Genomic DNA, 20878 nt, shown 5'->3' on the forward strand with positions numbered 1-20878 from the left:
CAAATTTCAAATTATTTTCATAAACCATTACCGCAGTGCAACATCCTTTCTTTCTTTTTTCTTTTTCCTGTGTAGCCTCCAGGAATTACCGTTCAGGTATTACTTCAGAGGATGAATGAGGATGATATGTATGAGTGTAAATAAAGTGCAGTCTCAGGTCGACACATTCTTGAGATGTGTGGTTAATTGAAACCTGACCGCCACAAACACCGATATCCAAGATGTAGTATTGTAATCCGTGTAAAAGTAACTGCCTTTACTAGGACTTTGAATCTTTGAATCTTAAAACTTTTGACTTCAGAAATCAGAATATTTTGTTATGACTAATTTAACCACTACACTCGCCCAGCGAGTTAAAGATTCTTACTATAAATTCTTCTGTTAATTATTGTTCTAAATTTTCAAAAATATTTCATATATTTTAATCACATTAGACTAATTAATTTGTAGATGTTTAGAGTTAAATGGAACGTAACAATATATATATTTTTATTTTTAATTATATTTTTATTTCAAAATACACCAAAGTACACCTAAATATTTATACAAATTAAATTGAATGAAAGTAACATGTAAAATATAAAGGGAAAAGAAAATTGATTAAGTAATGGTTACAGCTCCAAATTATATAGAAGGAGAAGAGATGTTTGTTGGAACGGAAGAGAAAAGTGAAGTGATAGGTGGGTAAGTGGGTGAGAGAAGCTAAATACTTAATCACTTTTAAACGGGAACGATTAGAAGGGCGTTTTGGCCTGTACATATGACCGCAGAAAAGGGTGGAAGGGGTAACGGGGATGAGAGTTCATGGTCGTTTAAAGCTACTGTGGTATTTTAGTACCGCCATTTTAAACCATCAGAACCATCCTAAGGTAATTCCAAATAAATAGGCTTCAAGTCGATGCAGTAACTTTTCTTCTCATTTTGTAGGTTTACGAATTAGTTTAACTTCTATGCATCGAATATTAATCCGGAGGTATTTATTTTATCGTTTCATTTACAAAAATTAATAAAATATTTATAATAATTTAAATTTATTTACGTTTGAATGGAAATATGTGAAAGATCATAATTCTGATTATAATTCTGCTATTCTCAAACAGTCAGCTACTGCATAACAACCCTTGGAATTAGGGTAGCCAATATTGATCGTTGTGAAAAGCATTATCAAATAATTTATTTCTTGTATTACTTAGAATAATGATGAACCTGTTTTATGTTAATAAAAAACTCCAGCAAGTCATTTTGATGCTTTGAATGTTTCTATAATATACTTTCTTATTTATATATTGGTATATGTCAGATAACGTGTTCAAATTTAAAGCTATCTGTTTTCCTCGGTTATCTTTCCCAGATTTTTTTTTGAGTTATAATAATTTATGCATCCTTGGAATCACATTATATACAAACAAACAATGAAAGTAACTTCAATACATTCAGAATTTTACAAAATTGTATTAAAATATCCTGGTGAAGTAAGGATTATTAACTGTTTAACTCATTAATTTTAATTCAGTGAAAAGATTACTGCTGGTGCATTACTTACGTCAACTAAATTTCTTCTAAACATTACATCATTTACCGACTTTGATCTTTTGAAATGTCACAGTAGTTATACCGCAATATCGTCATTAGAGAAAAGATAAGGGTGTGGTTGTTATGTTAATTGATGAGGGTACGAGTGTGTTGAACAGTGAATATAAGTTGAAGTGAATATGAGTGAGTACATTTTAGTGGAAGAGAGTGTTAGTTTACATAGACCAACACATGATTCGAACCTGTGCTTTACCAAAACACCTTGCTTAGATTATTTAGACATTTTGCTCATCTTTCAGCATTTTCCTGTACGTTTATATGAGAATTTTAATGTGGTGACAATCTTTTTTTTTATCACAGCCTGAGAAAGAATTGATAACCGTTTTTGTGTTTTATCTTTATTTATAATTTTATATTATAAATATTTTTTTCTGTTATACTTGTAATTCAAAACCTTAGTCTTTCAATTTATATTTTTCTAATTTCTTTGTGTTCTCAGTGAGCGGAATGTAGGAAGTATTAAATAAATTTTTATAAATTTAAAAACGTTACCTTAATCATCCAGTAAGTGCTGTTGGGGTCGTAGCCACTTACAAAGTAGTAAGTGTATTAAAATGGAAGAACTACATTATATACTAGTGGAACTAAAATACGAATAAATACACGGCGCATCATATTTTGTTAATCAACGACTAAAAATGTTTTCGTGAATACATTTACCTGATCATTTTAAAATTTGTTGGATAAGGAAAAATTATTTACGCGGAAAAGCATGTTACGGGTGCAGCAATGAGTCGGACGATTTTGCTACACTTTTTTTCAGATGAGAGTTGTGTAGCTATGACTACTAACATTTTGTAGCTTACTGAAAAGCGTTTTGTTACTGAACCAATATGATTGGTTCTCCAATCATATTGGTCATTAGATTGGAGAACAACGTGCCTTTGCTGTGCAAGTTTTTTACCGAAACTGTGATAATTATGTAATCGCTCAGCGTGAATTTCGAAAACATTTCGCAATTGATTGCAATCGTGCTAAAAAATTCCATCCGCTCATCCCATCAAGATTTGGGTTCGAAACTTTTAGGCCAATGGTTCTACGTTATTGGTTAACTGGCATTTATCCCTCTACCACCCCATTCGGTCGCCCTAGAGCATATGATCAAATGTTCATGCCAAAAACGGCTACTGTGCCTCAAAAAAGGTTTACCGACCAATAATCTAATAGCTCCTAATGAGCTTACCCAACAGCGTGAGTGGTCTAAGCGAGGTGCCATACACCACCTGCTTACGTGTCCAAACCGCTCACTTGTCATATAATAAAACTAAACCCGGGAGGCGCACTCCTTGTTATCATATTAAAAATACAGTAATTTCCTGTTACGCCTCGGTCGCTGAATGCCAGCTAGTACCTGTTCACCATTTAAAGCGCTTGGAACTTTATCTGGCTGGTGGCCAGCAATTATCTCTGGATTAGCTTCCCACAGCAGCACGGTAAGAGTAATGACTCTTACCGTGTTGCTAAAGTAAGTAAGTGTTGGTTTAGTATAATGATACTTTACCCTTAACTAATCTACCGAAGTCGGTTAAATAACGCAACCTCATCGAGGAACTCCCACACGGTCCGACAATGCGGCTCTCGCCACACTGACTCGCCGTTTATGAGCGTCCAAGTTTCCCCTTGACCTCTAAGTTCTAGGGCGGCCCGGTTTCTGGCCCCCCCACGAGCAGGGCAGTCAAACTTCATATACTCATTTGACTGAACCTCCCCGTAGACGCACGGCTCATCAGCTGCAGGCGTAACCGAAACGAATATTGTTTTAAATTTACATGGTTGGAGAGCACTCGGGCTCCCGTTGCCCTTAAAAACGAAGTAGAGGCATACCATCCCCCCAAATCGTGTATAAATCTATACAAGTACCTTCCCTTAGTCGTGGAGTGCCATTCTTGCTGCCATATTTCCATCGCGAGGCTGTAAAGCCTCCTCCGAAGGCGGGGGAGATGGGCAAATGTTCGAAATTTAAAACCGGTCCATTGAGATCACCGTTCCGCTCCGGTACTGGCCCGGCTTAAAACCGCATCCCAAATACCTCGGCCTCCCTGCCTCTTCACAATTTCCACATTACCGCCCGAACTTTCGCCACGAAATCGATTGGGAGAGCCTTTCACATTACAGTAGTAGCCTCGTAGGAGGTTGTTTTAACAACAGTACATACAATTAAGGCTCTGCGCTGGGCACTCCTTAAATTTTGAATAAGTGCTCGATTTCTATCCAACCTATGCGCCCAAACGGACGCCGCGTAAGAGGTCATGCTTTCAAAGACACCTTGTTACACCATGTACAAATGACGGCCCGACAGTCCGTAATCCTTTCAACCAATCCTCCTAAACTTGTTCATCACAGAGACGGCATCCGCCGCTACTTGTCTAATGTGGTTGCTAAACAGCAACTTCTACGTTAAGAACAAAGGTGGTAGTGTAAAAACAGTACGTACACACAAGAATATCGCAACTGTAAGAGAGATGCATTACAGAGAAGTCCACGCCGGTTAGCGCATTTTATCTGTGTCACGGTCTGTCTGACTGCAGTATACGGCGAATTTTACATAATGACTTCACTCGTACAGAATTTAAATAATTCGTAAAATACACGAACGTGACTATGAAAACAGGGTAAATCACTGCAGTTATTAACGAAAGGCAAGACTTTGTTAATAAATTACTGATGAATAGTGAGTCTCATTTTTCATTTGTCAGGATTTGCTAACAAGCAAAATTTCTGCTACTGGGCTTCCAAAAAATTCCCCTAGAGATACTGCAAAGAGCAATGGATGACTTTAGCTAGAGACTTAGTGTGTACGGCAGAATGGTATTCATCTGCAGGATGTCATTTTTATACAATAAATTTTTTTTTCGGTGACTTAAAAAAATCAATATAGTAAATACTCTCACGTCTGTGTTGCTCTCATAGTGGTAAAATCAAATAAAATTAATACTTCCTCTTAATAACGATTGTAAAATTGCCCGATTCACTGCCGTACTCTGAAATATCCTTAAGAATTTTGAGGTAATAAGATGATAATTAAAAAATATTTCTTAAGAAAATACTGCTTGAGTTAAATATCACAATTATTTAAAAATATTAATATTTCTTTATTACTATACATAATTTCAATTCTAAACAGATCAAAACTTGATTTATGAGAGGTAAAAACAAGCTATAATATATTTTTACAAGGAAAACAATATCAGGGTTTTCGAACCTCGAAATTACCGGTATTTGTAAAAATATTGGAAAATGATCATAAGACAAGGAAGCGTTTCTTTACGTAATTCTATGTGATTTTTATGAAAACAAAGAGAAATTAGTGAAAACGCGTTGTTCCCGTAGAGCTGGTGCAGATTAATATTGACAGGATTGTTACTGTAGAATAGTTGGATAGGAGATATAACGATAGTTCAATTAAATAATTGGATAATTGAAGAACAATATAAAATAGAGGTAATTCTGGAGGGAAAGCTGTCAATGGCTGCTTTTCTATTGACTGTAAGGGAAGGATTAAAGTATTTGTTTCTTCCAAAAAGGAAATAGAACAGACTAAAATTAAAAAAAAAAAAATAGGAAACCAATCATTTGCATTGCAGAAAATCCAGTCTCGCCTATATAACGAACGAACCAATGACGAAGAAAAAAAGTTAAATTATCTTTATTCCCTTGAAATGTTAATTTATAGCAAAATATAAAATGAAGTTATACTTCTAAAAATTTAGTTAAAATTAAACCGATAAAGCTAAATTCAAAAAAAAAAATAATAATCAAACTGTAATGAATGAGGGATGTTGCAGTGAGGCAGGATGGTCTAACTCATTTTACAACCGAAGCTACGCTAGGGAGTTGAGACTGGCATTATAACAACCCTACTTCAACTTCAGTCAGTACCTATTATGGTTAGAGTACTGTAGATACGTTAGCAACGTTAAGTGTAAAATATGTTAGATTAATAAACTTCATTTTAAAGCGAAAAAAAATAAGTTTTTTAATAATTGTTTTTTTGATAACTTTTTCCTAACCAAAAATTAAATGATTTATTTATTAGCTACGCAAATCATTTCACGATTGTATTATTTCCTTATTTCATATAATTCAGTTAATTACGTCCATTTAAAATCTGTTCCTTTTGCATTTTGTTTTATTTACTATATTTATTGACTATGAATTAGTGATCAAATAGTAAGTTAAAGAAAAATCAATAAATAAAAGAAAATTCACTAATTTTAACTTATTAAAAAAAAGTTTTAGCAAAGGAAAACGCTAATTATACAACACAATTGTAAATAATGAACTCCGCAGTTTTCTCTTAAAACGGAAATACTCTAATGTCTCGAGAACAATGTTTAGACCCCGCCCAAATCAATAAAACCTCTTCTCCGGTTTACTTCTATTTTCGAAAAAAATATTTTCTAAACAAAACACACTTCAGTCAGCTTTGTGTTATATAATTCGTTATTTGGTTTTTGTGTACAAGTTATTATGTAAGTTAAACAGAGAGATTTTTTTTACTTTGTAAGGCGTATCACTTCAGAAACAATAAATCTGTTCTCTAAATACATTAAAGTCGTATGCTTAATTTTATTTACATCCTCTTGAGTATTTGGAAGTTCTTTACTTTTTTATCTTTTCTGTTCTCTTCATTGTTAATCTAATTAAGTTTATAGTCGATTTATTTTACATATTCACCGAAATTTTTCATTATAACTTGACTAGATGAATAAGTAAAATACATTTTTTATTAATTATTCATGTTTTTTTTTCTTTTTAATGAATAAATAAAAACTAAATTTATGTTTTACATCTATATTTTAACGTATAAATTTTTTTCAATAATATATTTAATTTTGTTGGGAATGAAAATCTCACTGATATGCATGATAAGATAAAAAAAAACTTTCATTATATATGGTAAATATTAAGTAACAGCAAAGAGATTTGTATCTCACTTGTAGTAAATATGATGATTTTTCATAACAAAGGTTTATATTACGATAATAAAAATTTCTTTCTGTCTACTTACCCGATTCGTTCAGTTAATATAAACTTATAAAAATACTGAAATATTTACGATTCTATAGTCATCATAAACGTTCGTTTAGGGCTACATTATAATTGTAAAAGTGTGACGGCTGCGTGCTCCCCGCCTACTGGTGAAGAGATGAAAAAAATCTAAGGCTTATGGTTGGGGTGATCTTTATTTGTCGGGTGACCCTTTAATTTGGAAGGTAATCCTTCATGAAGGACGTCCATGAATCCTTCATGGACTTCTCTTACATGGAGAAGGATGTACCAGCAGGGGAAATTGGCGCTGTAGGATCTGCAGTAACGCTCCCGTCACGGAAGAGATGCTTTCAACATAATCTGATGCTTTCCTTGGGTGACATTAAGGAGTTGAGCAACGAATGGACAGGAATACTCGTATGTTGAACTTATTTGAGAGTATTTTAAATGCAGTACCTCGGGAATCACAAGCGGGACTTTCTACCCGGCTGACGACGACGGAAAAGGCTACTCAAACGTACCATACAATCAGCGATGTGGCGTCACAGACTCCGGACGGAGGCTTGGAGCATCCTGTGTCCTGGTCACTCGATGAACTTCGCCGGGCGATTGACAGTGGGGTGGCGGACGCGGATATTGAGAGGCTGTCCGGAAAACGTTTTCCAATCCTGTACGACAGTACAGGACATTACTGATTTGGTGGAGGGAGTGGGGTCCGCGTGGATTTTGGGTGTAGCTGCTGGTATTGATCACTAATGATATGTGCCGATTTATCGCAAGGCCGGTCAGGACCTAGCTGTGCAGTCTTCTGTTTGTTATTTATCTGGAGAAGACAGCAGCGGTACAACTGATCGTGATCAGACGGACTACACTATTATGATTGATACGGCGATTGGTGACCGTGGAGTGGCATCGATCCTATGTAGATCAGTTTCATGTGTGTTACAGGAGTCACGAACACATGCAGGCACATGAGGAGGCACATGCAAGAGTTCGAAGGGGTGCGTGCCATCGCCTCAAACTACTTCGGATTCGGAAGAGTACAAGGCCCTGCCCAGGCAGCCGGGACTCGGTCTTCTTTGCTTGCCATGCCTCAAATGAGGGGATTCCAAAAGGTTCCTCTCGCCGGGACTCCGGTCTTAACGCCTCGCCTCTGACGAGAAATCCTAAAGAGATCCCTCGCCGGGGCTACTGTCTTACTTTCCCCCAACGGCACTGCAAGAGAGTCCCCACCCGATCATCAAAGATGAGACGCCGGAGCCTTCCCCCATTCCCGGATGAGACTGTCCCTTGCAGATACCACAGCGCATCTGTGTACATATTCATGTTGCTGGCGTAGGTGGGGACACCTTACATCCTCGACCTCCGGTTGCATGTCCGTGCGATCTACATGACAGACAGCGAAGTCCCTTTGTGCAGTCTCTCCTCACGTGGCTGCCATACCGCAGGCATAGATAAGCTTTAGTTATCATCATTATCACGCACGACGGTTAATTAAATCTTAAATTTTATTATCTAAAAAGTAATATCACAGTGCCACAGAGGATTATAAGGGCAAAATACAGTTATTTAATTATTTCAGGTTTTCTCTTGGAGTTTTAAAAAAAAAATTTATTTTATTTTATATATTAGTTTTTATCATAAGAAAAATCGTAATTTGAGGGAGTGACAGAAGTAAATTCTTGTATTTTTTCTCGAAAACTTTTATTAAAGTGATTTTAAAAAATAAATCGAAATTTTTTTTTTTGAGATTCTATGATATTCTTTTTTTATAGTAAAATAATGTATAGGATATAAAAATATTTACAGGGGTGTTTTTTCTGATTAAAGTTGAACTTCCCAAAGTTTTGTTTAATTTTAATAGACGTTATTTACATCAATTTTCTCAGAGATTCTCTACAAAGTTTAACTAGAGATTTTAATTGTTGCTAAAAGTTCTAATACTTCTAAAAAAGTGTATTTCCTGACAAAACTTTTTCATGTTTTATCCCGTTTTTCTTAAAACTTAAGATATAGATAGAGGTGTGGGACCACTTTATACGATTTTTTAGATAAAAATCCATATGGAAGCACCAAATTTACCCTTCGATTTGTACCTCAAGTATTTTAGTATGGTTTAATTTCACAGAGGGAGCAGAAAGCAAGGCTAAATATTTCGCAAGCCGAAACTCGCTAACGAACCGTTTTCTGATCTATGTTTACTATTTTCTTATTCTTTGCTATAGAATAATCTTCCGAGAGATTAAAGTACAATTTGGAATCACTCTGTATATATATATGTATATATATATATATATATATATATATATATATATATATATATATATATATATATATATATATATATACATATTATTATAGTTTTAAGAATTAATTAATTTTAAAATTCATTTATTTATAGTCGTAACTAACTTTTACAATGTTAGTTTAAATCTAAAACCAGTTTCTCATGCGTGAAAAACTTTAACGAATTAAAAGATTTCAACGACGAAAGAGTTTTAATTTTTTCGTTGTTGTTATTTTTTGCATTCTTTTTTAACATAAGTTTTTTTTACACTTCACTCAATATCAAATAATAAATTATTTATGTAAATCTATTTTTACATATTAGACGTAGATTATTCATACTAAAATTCCTATAAATTCTTTTTACACTATATCTAACAGTTATTACTTAAACATTAACGAAAAAGGGCACAAAGACTTCTAAAATTCTCTAATATTTTGTTAAAATATAATTAATTATGTTTGGTGAGCTTTAATATAAATTATTTTTTGTCATCAGAATTCTTTTTTCTTGGTTTTTAAAGTCGTTTGGATATTTTCTAGATAAATGATGGAGACAATTTTTCGATAGAGTGACATGAATAACTTTAAAATTAGCTTAATTTAAAACATAGGAGTTACAACCTGAACATATGATACTATTATTATTAGAAAAAATTAAATATTATGAAATACAAGTGAGTTGTTAAAGAGGTCATATTCAAATATATTAATTAATGACAAAATATTATGATAAACTCTATAAAGTATCATAAATTATTTAGGTGTAAATTTTTGTATTAAAATAGTCTATTATAATATTATTTATTAATTTTATTTTTTTAGATGGAGGTCTTTAAAATGTTAAAAAAACTGTGTGAAGTTTTAACTTTAATGTAGTGGAAATGGGACAGTATGTAATATTATTTATTATTAATCTTTTTTCGTTTAATGGTATGTTATATTGTGTATTGTAACATAACATAGTCTCTCTAGATTTCTTTTAATTTATTTGATTGTAGCACATATTTATTTATAAATAAAATTTTCTTTGTATCGTTTTAAATGTACCCTTAATATTACTAATTAAGGGTAACCTAGCAGTTAATGATGTTAATGAACAATTTAGATTCGGAGTAATAGTACAAGGTGAAAAGATAAAGATGCTACGATTTGCTGATGATAAAAAGGATTTGCCGAGAATAAAACGGATTTAGAAGAAACAATGAATAACAAAAGTAATGAAATGTAGTAGAAATAACAAAGATGGACCACTGAATGTGAAAATAGGAGGAGAAAAGATTATGGAGGTAGAAGAATTTTGTTATTTGGGAAGTAGAATTACTAAAGATGGACGAAGCAGGAACGATATAAAATGCCGAATAGCATAAGCGAAACGAGCCTTCATTAAGAAATATAATTTGTTTACATCAAAAATTAATTTAAATGTCAGGAAAAGATTTTTGAAAGTATATGTTTGGAGTGTCGCTTTATATGGAAGTGAAACTTGGACGATCGGAGTATCTGAGAAGAAAAGATTAGAAGCTTTTGAAATGCGGTGCTATAGGAGAATGTTAAAAAGCAGACGGGTGGATAAAGTGACAAATGAAGAGGTATTGCGGCAAATAGATGAAGAAAGAAGCATTTTGAAAAATATAGTTAAAAGAAGAGACAGACTTATAGGCCACATACTAAGGAATCCTGGAATAGTCGCTTTAATATTGGAAGGACAGGTAGAAGGGAAAAATTGTGTAGGCAGGCCACGTTTGGAATATGTAAAACAAATTGTTAGGGATGTAGGATGTAGAGGTATACTGAAATGAAACGACTAGCACTAGATAGGGAATCCTGGAGAGCTGCATCAAACCAGTCAAATGACTGAAGACAAAAAAAAAATCTTATTATCTTATATATCTTAATATTACTGGTATTATATTAATAATTAAATGTATCAGCATTCCGGAACGTTTAAATTAAAAAAAAATATATATTTTATTGCATAAGAAAGGAAGAAAGGATGATGTTATTGTTGGTCTAAAATTAGCGTTAGCGCGTAGTATTTAAAAGTTTTGTTAAAAAGATTAAAGGAAGGATATTTATACAATTTATGATAACCGTAGTATTGAAAAGCGAGTTTTCCTTCCAAAATGTTTGTTGCCGATCGGTACCAGATAATACATAAAAATTACAGAAAAATTTTCAGGAATGCAGTTAGAAATTTATTTTACTAAAATGGCCTTCGATCTGAGGTAAAATATAAATGGCTGTGGGTGTTACTGGCACTTAATGGTGTCAGTGATATAATGGTATAATATAATTAAAAAAATTTATAAAGCATTTAACTTTTTTTTTTTCTAGAAGAAGAAGGAAGATGGGTTATTAAAATTAAAAAAAGGGTTGAAACAAGGACTTCATTCCCCTGTAGATTTTAATTTATCTGTTGAATAGAAAATTTTTTCAGAGGTTAGATTGGAAAAGGGGGTTGCTTCTACTGCGTTATATCTCCATCACTAGTAACTCGAATAAAATTGCAGTTAGACGTTTCCTATTAGATAATTAATCAATTATATTGTATGTTTTTAAAATTTTATTTAGTACCGTTTTCTGTGAATCAGTTTTTATTACCTTATCTGACGGCAAAGACCACGAGTACAATTCAATAAGCTGGTGTTTATATTAGATATTGTTTGGTTCGTTATTAGATAGATTTCATAACAAAGCTACCTATTGTAATGGGTACCGTGATTCTACTTCCGGAAAATTTCGACATATCATCGCGTTTCCCATCCCCCAGATCCAAAAACAACCTTCAGTTCAAATCTTTATATATATATTCCACTTTCTTGTGAATACTATAACTGCCGTAATTTTACACCAATTACTTTCAAATTGTTCCCTAAAAAAAACGACTCAGAATCTCGTTCGAGTTCATTAATGGCCAAAATCGGACCATGGGGGTGGAATGGAGTGTGAATTTTTCGAAAAAAAACAAAATATTGCTATAACTTTTTTATTAAGTAAAATATCGAATTCGTTTAAAGCTCCTACGAATTTTTGGTTGAGGGCCTAAAACTTATGTAAGTAAAGTTTTTGATATCATCAACCATCGGTGTAGGGGGTTGAAATAATGGGGTTTTGAAGACAAAAAAGCATACCTTCCTCAACAGGCACAGCATCGGATTGGTTTAAAGTGGTCGTTAGTTCTCTAGAGATTGCCTTAAACTTTTGTCTGAAACAATTTTTGATGTAACCAACTCATACGGCAAGAGATGATCAAAATCTTGCTGGAATTGTAAGATGGGACTTGTTTTATGCTATAATGTTGTCGTCTGCAACTGTCGTATCGAGTAAATTTAAAATTTTTCTTAAGTTTATGGTGAAATTTTTTTTATCCCCTCCTTAGCACCGGGGAAATCTTTTTTCAACATTTTTTTAAATTTAATTATATAGATTATTAATCATTATTAACTTCTGAAAAAAACGTTTACAATAAATAATATTTCAATATTAAAAATAAAAAAATAAAAAAAATATGAAAATTCATAAGTTATTAGTGAAATAAAATTTTATGTACTTTTCATTTAAAAAATAAAAAATAAAATGAATGTACATCAAACCGATGTACCTTCTCGTTTTAAGTGCAAAAAATTTTTTTAATTAAAATTTTATTTGGCTATAACTCTAGAACCAATGAAAATAAGTACCACTTATGATATATCGTTGAAAAGGTTTCAATGAAGATTTACTACTGCAATTAAGAAAAACTCCAAAATCCAAATGTTTTGGATTTTGGGCGTTTTTGGACACTTTTTGTTCACTCAATTGCAAACAAAAGTGGAGGTGCACAAGTAGATGTTACAACAGTCCTAACTCCAAAATTTCAACATTTTACGCCTAATCGTTTTTGAGTTATGGGAGAAATACTCAAAATGGATTCAAGGATGGTGAAATGGAAATTTTCCTTGAAATCTGGAATTCGAAATTTTTTGCGATCACAATACTTCCTTCACTTCGTACAAGGATGTCGAGATTTATAAATAACAGTTAATCATTTTATTGGCCCCAAATTATTTTTATTAGTAACTGGTCCCTCGTTATTGAATTTACTGCTTATCTTGAAGAGTGGCAGGCTTAATTGGTAAATCCACCGGATTGGTCTAATGGTTAAATCGTCATCGCAAATCAGCTGATTTCGAAGTCGAGAGTTCTAAGGTTCAAATCCTAGCAAAGGCAAGAATAATGTTTTTACGGATTTGAATAGTAAATAGTGGATACCAATGTTCTTTGGTGGTTGGGATTCAATTAACCTCATCTATCAGGAACGGTCGACCTGAGATTGTACAGGACTACACTTCATTTACATTCATACATATCATCGTCTGAAGTAATATCTTACGGTAGTTACGGAGGCTAAACAGAAAAAAAGAAGATAATAACCCTGAAGTAAAAGGTTACATATATATATATATATATGTTGTAAATTTTAATGTCAACATACTACAAAATAGAAATATATGCGATTGTTCCGGTCTAAAATAATAAAAAATATTATTACATTTGCTATTTAAAAATTAAAGAGATAAAACATCTCATTTAATGGAACGTAATAATAATAAAAATGCCTATCGTATAAAAATAAAATTTATTAAAGAAATACGAATAATTCACGTGTCATCACACACTTATAATAAATTATAATATGAAAATAGTTGAAATTTATTATTATAATGTATTATAATACAATATGAATAGGATAGGGAAGCTTACTCTTTAATATCAACGCATCACTTTATATTTCAATGATTTGGAAATAATGACGTGATATTTAATAATTAAAGGTCCTATGTTTAATATAAATGAGGTCATGGTTGTAAATCGACTTTTATTAAAAATAAGTAAAAGATTTTTAATAATTAAATATAAATTACTGTTTTTATTTTTACGTAAATTTTCTATTTTTCAAACAGAATGAATTGTCCAATTTTAAGGAGGTTTTAATTTAAAATGGGTAAAACCCCCCAAATTACAAAATAGTTTGTTTCATTATATTTTTAAACAATCTAATGTTTTAGGTAAATTTCATAAAAAAGCTACCTATTGTAATGGGTACCATGATTTTACTTCCGGAAAATTTCGACATATCTTCGCGTTTCACATCCCACAGACCCAAAAACAACCTTCAGTTCAAAAGTTTATATGTATATATATATATATATATATATATATATATTCCACTTTCTTGTGGACACGAAATAAATGCCGTAATTTTACGCCAGTCACATTCAAATCAATACTTGAAATACAAAGATCCAAAATCTCGTTCGTGTTCGTTAATTGGAAAAAACGTCAATGAGGGTGGGGCTTTTTCGAAAACACAAAATATCGCTATATCTTTCTTCTTAACAAAAATATCGAATTCGTTTAAAGTTCTACTATATTTTGAATAAAGGCCTAAAACTTATCTAAGTAAAGTGTTTTGATATCAGCAACCATTGGCCCAGGGGGTGGAAAAAATACATGTTTCGAAGACAAAAAATCATACCTCCATTAATAGGCGCAGTATCGAATTTGTTTAAAGTGGTCATTAGTTCTCTAAACATTACCTAAAACGTTTGTCTGAAAAACTTTTGATATAGCCAACCCTTACGACAACGGATGACCAAAATGTTGCTGGAATTGTAAGAAAATGGGGATTTTTGTATGCTAAACATAGGAAAATTTTTTCGCATGCAACCATTATTGTATTGAGTGAATTTGAAGTTTTTCTTAACTTTAAGGTGGAAATCTTTTTTATCTCCTACTTAGCCACGGTAAAATCTATCTCCGCCTTCCTGCGTGCCGAATGGGATTTTTTTTTTTAATTATGGATAATTTAAAAAGTATTTTTGAAGTATTCCGAAATTTGTAAAACTGAACAGAACATAATACAAGTATTACGAAGTGGCACGAGATTGTGACCGCACAACGTGGCGTTCGTTATTTTCTGGTTGATGAGTAGTGCGTTAAATAGCCACTGTAATTATTTTGCGATTGGTGTGCACCAAACTACGTGGCTTCATCCATTTCGAATCGCGTTTGACAAATTATTTATTTATTCAGTTGGTCGGTTGAAATGTCGTCAATATCATTTCGCAAACTCGGCGTAAATCACAATACTACAATCGATTAAAATAATTATCTCCGTTAGGTTTATGCGTGGAAACTGCCAAATGAACAATACGTAATAAGTAGGCCGTACTGTTGAAATTGATGAATCGATTAAAATTGATAAAAAATTATTAATTAAAATTGATTAAAAATTGATAAAATCGATTAAATTGATAAATCGAAAAGGTATGTTTACGAGTGGAAAGTTTCATATTAACGCGAATTCCAAAGTAGCGTGGGTTTTTGGTGGTATTAGTCGTGAAACAAAAAAAGTTTTTCTGTCAGCTGTAGAAGATAAAATACACGGCACTCTTACGTCTATAATTATAAATTGAATAGCTTCCGTTACTAAAATTATTTCCGACAATTGGAAAGCGTACTAAATAATATCATCAGGGATGAACTATATTCATGAGATAGGGGATCATTCCCAAAATTTTATAGAACCTAACACAGACGATTGCAGTAAGCAAATGGATAATATGAGACTGGGAAAAGGTTTTTTTTTTTTAAAAAATCATATGTCCAATTCACCGTTATTCGAAACCTGTCTTTTGTAAATCTATGTAATGTATTACATACACATTAACCTTTATTCAACTAACCTTTTTGCAGAAATTCTTCGTGACATTGCTACAATTTCACCGCTCGAACAGTAACTTCCTGCAGGTAAATGTTTAATATTTTAGTATTTATTTTCGTTGGAAATATTATACGTACAATACCGTACGTATCGATCCATACAACGTTCTCTATGTATAATATCATTTTATAACGGCGGGGTTACAACGAAATGAACCGGAAAAAGATTAGGATAAGAATAAATGGTAGATTCTGAGAAATGTATGTTTTGAAGAGGCTGTAGTTTTGATCTCAGGGTTGACTAAACTGGTAACAGTAAATTCTACAGTTTCAACTAATGCTGACTAAACAGTTACAGTGAATTTTAAAGTAAAAGTACCATGGCGATTTAGAAGCTCTATCTTGAAAAGACATCGCAACCGCACAGAATTAGTCATAACTAATCGTGATGAAGGTTTTAGAATATCTGAATATCAAGAATTGATTCCAAGAGACTGGAGAAGGAAACGAGAAAATCCAGGTTTGAAATGGCGAAATGAATTTGTGGAGAAACTGGGAGACATCTGATTGAACCCGCTGAGTATGTCTAATGGTGAACTCGTCATCGTAAATCAGCTGATTTCGAAGTCGAAATTTCTAAGGTTCAAATCCCAGTAAAGGCTTTAAAAGCGGTGCAAATGCGACATTTTGGAAACTCGTGAAAATTAAATTTAACACCGACAGTTAGTATATGACAGAAGTAATGTGATTTTAAGGATTCTGTTAAAAGAATGGTGGATATAAATCTGATGACTAAGGCTTAGATAACTTGCTTACATCTAGCTGTGTTGCACGGATCGCACCTGAAGAAAACGACAGAAAATAAGGATTAAGAGTTTGATAAATACGGAAATGAAGTTGTTGAGAAGCATGCTGGGTATTTGGAGAACCGACAAAGTGGGTAATATATAATTCAACAGGAAGATAAGAATGTTAAGCTTGCAAAAGTAGGTTCATCTGAATTATTGGAAATGGTCGGAATATATGCCTAAATTGAATAATAACAGTTAAAACATATTAGAAAAAGAATTGATTCCAAGTGATTGGAGAAGGAAGCGAGCAAAACCAGTTATCAAATGACGAAATTAATTTACGGAGAAACTGGGAGATATCTGATTGAACCCACCGGGTTTGTCTAGCGGTAAACTCGTCATCGTAAATCAGCTGATTTTGAAGTCGAAATTTCTAAGGTTCAAACCCCAGTAAAGGCTTTGAAAGACTTTTATACGAATTTGATGATAGTAGATCGTGGATATCGGTGTTCTTTATCGTGTTTCAATTAACCACATATCTCAGGAATAATCGACCTGAGACTGTACAAGACTATACTTCATATACATTCATATATCATCTTCACTCAAATTCTGAAGTAATACCTTACGGTGGTTCCTGAGGTTGAACAGAAAAGGAGAGAGAGGGAGATATTTGATGTGTGGATGTGTGGAGATATCTAAGTGGCAACGATGGCAAAGAACAGAAAAAATGGAAGGGAGTGTTATGGGCGTATCGGTGAAAGTGGTTCCTTTTTATTTTTATTTATTACTGAAATTATTGTGGGTTGAATTATTCATTAATAACTGATTTTGGCTTTAAAATTTTTATGTAATTTTATGAATTTGAGTAGTAGAATATTATTGTACGGTTGGTGTTTCATTTACCACTTTGTCTCTTTTATCTCCCTAGGGAGAGATTTTTCCAAGTTGTGAATGTTAATAAAACTATTATTATAATAAAAATACATTTTTATAACTTTTATTTTTAATGTTGTTTCAGGCAGTATAGCAGTGGTGGATGCGGTATTAGGTCGTAGTGCTGAGTTACCTTGTAATATGGAACCAGCTATTAAGGAAGACCGTGTGTATATGGTTCTTTGGTTTCGTGAAGGAAATAGCAAACCCTTGTACAGGTATGTTATTAAAATATTTTCTTGTTTCTTTTTACCGACTTTACGAGAGAAGTACGGTATTACTTTAAGTCGTACAGTGCGATTTGCGAAGAGGGGGTGAAATTAAATTCTCTTTCCCTTTTTAGATACGAGGAGTACGAAAATTTCAGTCATGTATAAAGTTTTGTGGCTTGAAAATTTCCTAAAGTATTTGATAAATTTCACGGAAATTTAGGTAGTAGTTTACCTGAAATTCTGCATGCGAGAATTTCATAATGATTGGTTGAGTTATTCATTAGTTACGCTCAAAATTCGGCAACAAACAGCACAACCCCTTTTTCGATTACGTTGACTTCGTATTGATGTATTTTTTACACAGGTTTATGCAGTGTCACAGTAGTGAATGAGTGAGTTTAAACTTGATGCTTTCTACTCGTTATTTTTAATTATTTCATCATATTATTATAATTTTGACTTTTTTTTAAATTCAATTTTAAAATATATTTTCTGATATTATTTAATATTAAATTATTTTTTTGGAACTATATTACTGAACCGTCGTTTTATATAATTTTTTTTATATTATATATTTTTATTTTTTAGTTCTATTTTAACCTTAATTCTGTGTTACACAAAGATTAAGTAGTAAACTTAAAATAAACTATGCATTTACAAAGAAATATGATTAAATCCATTTTACATTTCTTATTTCCGAATTTTAATTCTTTTTATAAAAATATTATTTGTAGTAATCAATTAGATATTCAAAGGTTTTAGAAATGTTTAATTACATTCGAAATATAGATCGATCGGGTTACGATGAATATCCGTAATAGACCTTGAACTCAGTAAACCACTAATTTACCTTACATCCCTCATCGCAAAACAGAATTTAATTCTGTAATCATCATCGTAGCCACGAATGTTGTGAAACCAAACCCGGTATTTCATTTTACTCAGGGCATCTCTTCAAACATTTTGATCTATCTTTTTCTTGGGGGTATGAAATTAATTCTAGATATTTAATTTACTACTGCTAATAATAACAATTATTATTATTATTATTTTAACATTACGCTGGAAATTAATTATGGAATGATTAAAAAACCGTGTCCGCTGCTGAAAGATACCTCTGCCAGGATTTTTTTATTTTTACTGATGGTTAATTTGGTAATAAAATTGAATTTTCTAAATTTGATACAACTACAGAGCTTTATTATAATGAATTCCATACTTGTAATAAAAATGAAATACTATTTAATTAAGAAAATATAAATCTTGAAAATTATAAAAATTAAATTACTCCTAAATTAACGGTTTAACTATTTAAAAGTAGACTCCGTAAACAAGTGCTCCATAAACGACTTGTTTATGGAGTTATAATAGCTGACCAAGCTTTAGAGTTTGTTCCTTTTAGTTAAAAATCCTTTTGATTAAACTGCTAACAGTTTAACCAAAAGGATTTTTTGCAAATGTAATGAAGACAAAACAGATGGTTCTAATAAATCAAAGATAATCACAGAATTGTAGATATAAAATATACAGATATAGAGAAAAGAATCATAAACAGAAGAAGGCGCAAAATATGAAGGGATCCATAAAAGAAACAGAAAATGTAGTAATAAGTATTGTCAAAAGGTATAAAGAAATAACACAGCTTGAAAATGAAGGATAGTTGGAAGAATAGAAGACCAACCAGACATTTAACAATTAAAAAGTAATTTAGTAATTAAAAAGATCTGAAGACGATTCCATAATTTAAAAAATGTCCAAATATTTTTTTTTTTTAAATTGGCAGTTATTTCTTTGGTACTATTTTGGATTTTCACAGAAAAAAAAAAGTAATTATAATTTGTATATTTATCATTAATTATATTCGTCAGTACACAAAATAGTCCACGAATCGTACGTAAATCAACAAAACCTAACCAAACATTATCTACACTTGGTAACCTCATCTAATTAACGTTATATTTAAAAATAATATTCAACAATATAATATGCTGAAGTCTAAATAATTCCTAAAAAAAAATTCGAAAAAGTATCATTTTTTTATAAATTAAAATTGTTTAAAAATGTTTATTTATTTTATATTAAGATTTAATGTATGAATCCAATGGTCCTTTTTTATTTAAGTGTTGTAAAAGTATTTAAGTTTTCATTTCTTAAAATTTAAAATTTGAGCACGTTTCTTTTCTAAGTTAAAAAAATATAAATATATTTAAAAATTAAAAAAAAAAAAATTATAATTTGTATTATTGTTCAATGAAGATTGAAACAAGATATGTAATGTTTTACTTTATCGAACAGTAAGCCATTTTTTAGAATATTGTCATCAAATACCGGAATACACTATTTTTGAAAATAGATTCGCACTTGGTTGACCGGGAAATATTATGATATGTTTACAGAGTATCTGGAAAGTTCTGAAACGTTTATTTTAATTTATATAATGTTTTATAACATATTACTATTATGAACTAAAATTACCATGTCTCTAGTGTAACCCGTGTTCGTAATTCTCTTGTGTTCGAAGTTCGTAATTCGTAATTTTATTATTATTTTTTTTTTTTGTAGTTTACTTTTACTGTTTTTAGTATATATGCTATGAAAATTTTTAAGGCACAAATTTGGATTATTTTTTAGTGTCTCATAAGCAGTGTTTTAAATAATGGTAAATCCCAATTCCCAACGAGTGTATAAAATGGAATGATGGACGTAAGGATGGATATATATGTTTATAAAGTTTATGTTATTTTATCTGATTTCTGTTTTTTTTCTATTTATTTAATTATTTTTTAACATAATATAATATATATTTGATTACAGTTAAGGTGATATTAGGTAAAGGTTCTTTTATTCAGTACATTTGAGGATTATAATGTAGCTAGTATTTGCTAATGGTGCAATCAATCTAGTGCCGTTGATTTATGTCACACTGAGGACTACCTAATTTACTGGAACAATCTCATACTGCTTAATGTGCACCCTTCTCACCCTCGAGTCGTACTAGAAATTGCCCGCTTCACCCCAGCCGTTCTTATGACTCGACTCTCAAGTTTCATTTCCTTCACCGATGTTAAGGTAATATAAATTGGTTAGAATTTAAATGACACCTAAGAAATATAAAATATTAAAAATAAAACTATTTATTATTATTATAATTTTTTTTTTTTTTACTGGCCTAACTTTAAAAATGACAAACGTTCATCCCATTAACCTTTTTTTTTCTTTTTTTTTCATTAAGCTCTAAAATAAAAGTGTACACATATTTAAATGACTTGAAAAAATAGTAGGATTCTCAATTCGATCTTTATGTGCCCTCTTTATGCGTATCCATTCTCCTATTTACTAATTGAATTTTGTTTTATGCTT

At 31.6% G+C, this 20878-nt stretch overlaps 1 protein-coding gene across 1 annotated transcript in view; it reads left to right on the plus strand.

Moving 5' to 3' along the window:
- The first annotated feature begins 607 nt into the window (after positions 1-607).
- LOC142325792 (neural cell adhesion molecule 1-like) overlaps positions 608-20878 on the plus strand; it is a 962523-nt gene continuing 942252 nt past the window's right edge. Inside the window, exons 1-2 of the mRNA XM_075367823.1 lie at positions 608-680; positions 17392-17524. Coding sequence (XP_075223938.1) covers positions 608-680; positions 17392-17524 — 206 coding nt within the window. The remainder of the gene's footprint in view (positions 681-17391; positions 17525-20878) is intronic.

The sequence above is a fragment of the Lycorma delicatula genome, chromosome 5 (genome assembly GCF_047948215.1).
Source record: "Lycorma delicatula isolate Av1 chromosome 5, ASM4794821v1, whole genome shotgun sequence".
Lineage (NCBI taxonomy): Eukaryota > Metazoa > Arthropoda > Insecta > Hemiptera > Fulgoridae > Lycorma > Lycorma delicatula.